Raw genomic sequence first — 6,706 nt, forward strand, 5'->3', positions numbered from 1 at the left:
GTGGATGGAGGCGTGTCTGGGGGAGGAGCTTCCTCCTCCAACTGAGCTGGAGGAGGCACTGTCCTCCAGCTGGTGACCTGTCCTGGGTGGACAGGTCACCAGTCTATCAGAAGGCTAACATGTAGACAGACAACCACACACCCACACTCACTGCTATGGGCAATTTAGAGTCACCAGTCAACCTAAGCTCCATGTCTTTGGACTGGACTTGGACCCCTCCCCTCACCCTGCCAGCTGCCCATTCAGCTTTCCGCCCTTTAGCCTGTCGCAGGATCTCCTGGTAGACACTGATCAGCGCCTCCTGCAGGTTGCTCAACATGGCGTTCGGGTTCCTCAGAGCTGCCGCCATCCTGCCAACATCCTGCTTGTCCACTGCCTCATTGATGGCGATCACTGCCGCATGTACTGATGGAAAACAGAAAGAGGGGTAAGTTCAGAGTAATGTCAATTACAACAATTTTGTTTGTCGTTGTAATGTGACAAAATGTGGAAAAATTCAAGGGGTATGAATACTTTTGCAAGGCACTGTATGTCATGTTGTGGCAGGGGAGGGAGATGCTAATGTTTTAGCAGTTTAAAAAAGCCCATGGCGTGCTTTTTGACTTATCTACAATGTTACAATAGTGAATTATTATCTTAAGGATTGAGGATTGTTTACTCACATTTGTTTTTAACCAGCAACAGTAGTAGTCATGTGTGTACTGGCTCTTTACATTGGCATGGAAATGATTTATGAAAATATAAATTATTTTAAATCATAAACATTTTAGTGTTTGTGTTACCCTGTAAAGATCTATTGTGCACTTTATAAATGTTCTATTCTTGAACAGATCATTTATTTTAGTTTACTAATGCACCATATAGAAACATTGCAAAAGCACTGTTTAAATGCATTTGTTTTTATAATGTGGAAAACAGATTTCTGCATGTTTTGTTACACATCTGTTTAATTGTAGAAATAATCAACAGGTTAATCGATTATTAAAATAGTCATTAGTTGCACCTCTAGTTCAAAGAATGCCTCCTTCAGCAGTAATCAACTGGAGAGGCCTTCCAGCCAATCAGTGTTTCTCTCTACCTGCAGCCTCGTCCACTGACAGCTCATTGGCCAGGATTCCTCCAATCTTGTTGAATGCTGGCATCTGGATCCCATATTTATCCAGCTCCAGCTTCATGTTGTTGATCTCCTCCTCTGAACACACAAGGACAAACATATATAACTTTAAACATGAACTTCAGACTTTGTGTCACATTTTGTGCTTTTACAGGACAGACAAACAAGAAACTGACATAACCTGTCAGAATTAAAGTCACATAGAAACTGGAGCATAAAACGTGTTCCTCTCCTGGAACTTTATGAACTTTGATTCTGAGTTCTCATGAACTACAGAAAGAAAAGGGAGTGAGAGAGAAAATAGCAGTTTCAGAGTCTGAAGTCAAATTGAATTTTCCGAAAGGTGTGTAAGAGGCCATTCATACTTTGTGCGTCCACATGTCTGCTAAGGTCAAGTGAGGTAATTTCATCATCTTCCCAGGCCCGCAAGTATTTGCGTGGACTCTGTGTCCAAGGGGACTGTCCTCACAGCAAAAGCCCTGACCGCACATGTACCACAGTGCTTGGAAACCATCAGCGTACATGGACAGAAAGCAGACCCATGATTTAAAACATGACTAGGAACACGTGTGCATCCCTCATCCGCGTACATATGAGTGTATGTGCAAAACATGAATTCCCCTTAACCCCTGTACAGATGTGGCATTGACTGTGAATAAACAAAAGCTCAGGTGAATAAAGTGAAGATTATCGCTCTAAACACAGACATACTTCCTGTGCTGCTGCAGATTAATCCTCTAAACTTCTATGAACAGAATCCACCACACAAATGCACCTGTGCAAACACCTGCACAGAGGTCTGAGAGAGACTCACCTGTGAACTTGACTTTTCCATAGAGGTCGTGGATCTGTGGAGCCAAACCCAGTCTGTACAGGTACAAGCTACAGAGAGAAACAGGTAAACACAGATAAACAGGTAAACAATAAGCAAACAGATGAACAGGCAAACAAACTGGTGAACAGATGCTGTACCTGAGTGCATGAATGCAGTAAACTGCTCGGGGCATGTTCTTCTTGTCATACACATCTGTAGTTTCTGGGTGAAAGATCTAAAAACAACAGCATGTGATCACACAATACTCAGATCAATACTGCAATCAATTCACTGATCAATCAGTCTGTTCACTGACCGCTGGCAGTCCTAACACTGTCATGGCGTTCCTCCAGTGGTTGATGTTGTCAGTGTGACGGAACTGAAGACCCAAAGCCTGGACAGATTGATACACAGCTGATTACTGATTATTGACAAGCTATACACAGCTGATTTACACATCAAGACAGGTGATTATTGATTGATAAATTGAAACACAATTGAATGACAGGTAAAATTGTCTTCTAATTACTAAGATCAGTGATAATTAATAATTGTACAATTTTGAACTGGTATGGACTGGTTTAAACTGGTATAAACTGGCGCATTACATGTTGCTGTATTATTAAATTGTATTGGTGTGTTGTGTTGTGTGCATCATGTTTTGTGTCGCCTCATGTGACCTGATATCGGTGCTGCTCGAGATCGTAAATCTTCTTCAGGGAGACAGTGGTCGGAGCGAAATGATGGCCCAGTTTAGCGAGAATGACTCCGTTTCTCAGTGCCTCCTCCAGCTCAGTGGGAGGAGGAAGTTCCTCCCCCAGACACGCCTCCATCCACCTGAGGAGGAAAAGAGTTACATGAGAAGAGGTAACACACTGATTTTGGATTATCAATCCTCAATATTAATATAAATAGGTTACTGGGTCAGCTCTCTTTGAACTGAATTCAGGGTTTCTGGCTGTTGGCTCACTTTTAACCAGGTAGATCACCATGGTAACCTGTGCTGCACAGACACCACACCAGGTGAACTGCAGAGGATCAGATTCAAACCTGTCAGCTGTTCAGATGACTGAATAAATGGACTCATCATCCCTACAGGAGCCTGACAGGGACACAAGCGATCAGATATTTTTATACATATTTACATATTTATTCCTTTTCGGTATATTTGTCCTTTATTGTGATTATTTCATAAAGTTTTCATAAATTTGAAAGTGGGTGTCACTGAGTTTTAAGGGTTTTTCTAGAATGTCTAACACCCTTTCACAACATTCAGAAGTGTAAACCCAGAGAAAATGTCACTTCTCCCTTAACTGTCGAACCAGAAGTCATTTTCAGAGTCGTACGGCTTCCCCGAGTTTGCCAGTAGCTCTCAGACCATCTCTTTCTCTCTAGTGGCATATTTTCGCTCCAGACAGACCTAAAATTCTTTAGTCCCATTCCACACAATATCATCCAACATTACTGTGTGGGAGACAGTCCTAGAAAATCCCACAGAAAGTCTCTGATAAGGTGATAAACCAATGTTAACCCTGGTTTTGCCTTGTTCTTTATCACACTCTGTCTGTGCTATAGAACATGGTCTCTTGGGTCCAACAGGTACACTCCCATCCTGGGTTTAGATTATGAATAATGGAAATAATCATCAGTTAAAGGGGGGTAAAGATTGAGACCGGCCTGAATCCACTGACCTCTTGGCCTCCTCCAACCTGCACAGGTACTGATAGGCCACGTTCTGGATCCTCTGTTCATCCATCTGCTCAGCAGTCAGACGCTCATCTAATAACACACATGGACACATTAACGCACACACAAAGACAAAACACACATTAAAACCTTGAATGAAGCTCACGCTGTAAGTGTGGCCAGTTGTGTTCCACAATTAAAAAGCTCAGTTTTTCCATTTCAAACTACAATTTGAAACTAAAGCACTTTTTATATTGTAAAGGAAACTGTTGTTTTTATCCTGTAACATGAATCTTGAAGGACAAATATCAGAACAAACATGCAGCCATAGAACGTGCAAGGACTGAGCATAAATGCAGCAAATCAGGAAGGATGCATTTTAAATTTTCAATGACACAAGGGTTTGAAATACAGGACTGTTTACTGACTTTAACTCCTCACAAGTGCTTGGTATGGTTACGGCCAACAGTAACCGGTTGTGTGGAGTTAATAAAAAAGCGACTATTCGTCGGCAATATATATTGTAGCGTCCCGCAGGACACAAGGAAGACAACCTTGAGTGCCGACGAATAGTCGCTTTTTTATTAACTCATAAACCTGAAATATTTTTACTCACAGCGACTCTGTCCAGCTGAATCGGCCATGTTGCCACTTAGCTCCGTGTCTTTGTTTCAAGCAGGTCAAAAACCTTTATCTTGTCGATAACTAAAGGCTTTCTTTAAGCTTTCGACTGTTTCACTTCAAATCGTAAAAGCAGAAAAATTAATCCCGAGATAAATCTCGTCAAAAATGTCCACTGCCCCAACTGTTTCCTTTCTGAATTTTGAATCCTCCCGCCGCCGCTCTCTGATTGGCCGACTATGGTGGAATGCTAAGTCACCACTTAACAAGCGGATTGGCTGAAACAATTTCGCCTTTGCGCGATGTAATTTCCTGTTTCCGGAGTTACCATAGCAACCCTGTCAAACTAACTGCATTAGCAGTTTTCTGCGCCACCTTCAAGTATTACAATCATACGGTTTTTCCTTCAGCAGAGACTCGGGGCACTTTTCATAAGAATGGAAGATCTTCACCTGGAAGCTGTGAGTGTTTGTGTCACCTAGTTAGCAGCAGGTTAGCTGTATCAGACATGTTAACATTAACTGTAGCTGGTCAATAAATAGACTACTAATACTCTGAGTGACAGTAGTAGTGTTAGTGCTACAAGCGGATGTTCTGTTACTTTGTTGTAAAAAGTGATAAAAAGGTGAAACATCATTAGATAGAATTCTGTGTTGCAGGAGCACAATAGCCAGACACAATAAGGAGAAATCAAATTTTATAAGAAAGTAACAGAGCATTCAAATACCATATCCATAAATTATAGACAGTATATAGCATATACAATATGTATTTGTATAGGGTACACAAAATATAATGCCAGTATGTACTATTGTTATAGGTAACAAAAATAATACGTTCATGTGCTTATGTCACAAAGATGAGATCATCACAGTTAAACAACAGTGAAAAACAGAAACAATTGTCTGCAACACACAGCAAAGTAAAACTAAGTAAAAATAATACATAGAAGAACCAGAACCAGGTTTTGGCTGCAGGTCTTAAATGCTTTGAGTCAAGTCTGGGTAAGAAAAGGTAAAAGTTTAGGGGATTTCTGGAAATTTTAAAGATGTCTGCTTGCATTTTAAATGTGTTGAAATCTTTTACATTTTCTTTCTAATCGTCTTTAACATTTTTCTAGGCAGCTGTAAGTGTTACCTCTATCAATAAGTAACCTCAGTGCTGTTTCAGTCCTCTGATATGTAATATATATGAACATATCAGAATCAGCTTTAATCACCAAGTATGAAGAGCATACAAGAAATTTGTCTCTGGCACAGAGGCTCTCAGTGTGATTTAGGCAACAGACAACAGAAAACACAATAGTCCAATCAAAGGTAGGGGAAACGTGGGAGAGGCAGTATTCATAAACATTATATACATATTTCAAGCTATCAGACTGGTTCATGTAGTGGTACTATTTACAAGTGTACTGTGATGGTTGCCAAGTCCTGTTGCTTCAGTCATAGTTAACTGTTCATCAGAGTGATGGTGCTGGGGAAGAAACTGTCCTTGTGTCTGGTTGTCTTGGTGTATAGTGACCTGTAGCACCGTCCAGAGGAAAGGAGTTCAAACGGTTTGAGTGAGGGGTGTGAGGGGTCTGCAGTGATCCTCTCCGCCCTCCTTTTGACCCGTGAGGTGTACAGGTCTTCCATGGAGGGCAGGCTGGCACCGATGGTTCTTTCTGCAGCCCTGACTGTCAGCTGGAATTTGTTCATGTCCTGTTTGGTTGCTGAGCCAAACCAGACAGTGATGGAGGTGCAGAGAACAGACTCGATGATTCCTCTGTAGAACTGTATCAGTAGCTCCTGGGGCAGGTCGAACTTCCTGAGCTGGCGCAGGAAGTACATGCTCTGCTGTGCCTTCTTCTTCATGATCAAACAAGTTTGTTCTGGCATATAAACATTTTTAATGATCTATTTTCATCACTCCTTTTGTCAGTTCCATCAATTAAAGAGCCACTAATTAGTATGAGTTGAAACATAATAAATGTATTACTTTGTGTTTTGTGAGTAATACCCAGCACATGCTGGTGCTGATGTTGAACGTCCACTTTAGGTCCTGGGAGACAGTGGAGCCCAGGAACTTGTAGGACTCTACTGCTGATACAGTGCTGCTGAGTATGGGGGTGGGGACCGATGACCACTGTGTCATCTGTGAACTTCAGGAGTTTAATAGAAATGTTCTTTTGGCCAGCAGGGGGCAGTGTTAGCTTTAGCATTGGCACCTGAAACGGGATCAACCAGAGAAGACACCACTACCTTGTGATTTTTGCTCATTTAATCATTTTTGTTATTTATCAGATGAAAACACTGGGTATAACACAATGCAATGATATTTGCTTTATATTTAAAATTTTAATGACTTTGTGGAGTGGTGTGAGAAAAATCACCTGGTCCTAAACACCAGCAAGACAAAAGAGATGGTGATTGACCCTCGGTGGAAATCAGCAGCAGTCACGCCGGTGAGCTTGCAGGGCTCAGATTGTGAAC

At 41.5% G+C, this 6,706-nt stretch overlaps 1 protein-coding gene across 1 annotated transcript in view; it reads right to left on the minus strand.

The window, feature by feature from the left end:
• The window catches only part of LOC109970855 (ras GTPase-activating-like protein IQGAP1), a 17,246-nt gene extending 12,320 nt beyond the window's left edge, over positions 1-4,926 (minus strand). Inside the window, exons 1-8 of the mRNA XM_020618708.1 lie at positions 4,231-4,926; positions 3,620-3,707; positions 2,609-2,765; positions 2,245-2,322; positions 2,087-2,163; positions 1,929-1,996; positions 1,079-1,192; positions 227-405 (exon numbers count right to left, since the gene is read on the minus strand). Coding sequence (XP_020474364.1) covers positions 227-405; positions 1,079-1,192; positions 1,929-1,996; positions 2,087-2,163; positions 2,245-2,322; positions 2,609-2,765; positions 3,620-3,707; positions 4,231-4,258 — 789 coding nt within the window. The 5' untranslated portion in view covers positions 4,259-4,926. The remainder of the gene's footprint in view (positions 1-226; positions 406-1,078; positions 1,193-1,928; positions 1,997-2,086; positions 2,164-2,244; positions 2,323-2,608; positions 2,766-3,619; positions 3,708-4,230) is intronic.
• Between the last annotated feature and the right edge of the window lie 1,780 nt (positions 4,927-6,706).

This window comes from Monopterus albus, unplaced genomic scaffold (genome assembly GCF_001952655.1).
Source record: "Monopterus albus unplaced genomic scaffold, M_albus_1.0 scaffold209.1, whole genome shotgun sequence".
Lineage (NCBI taxonomy): Eukaryota > Metazoa > Chordata > Actinopteri > Synbranchiformes > Synbranchidae > Monopterus > Monopterus albus.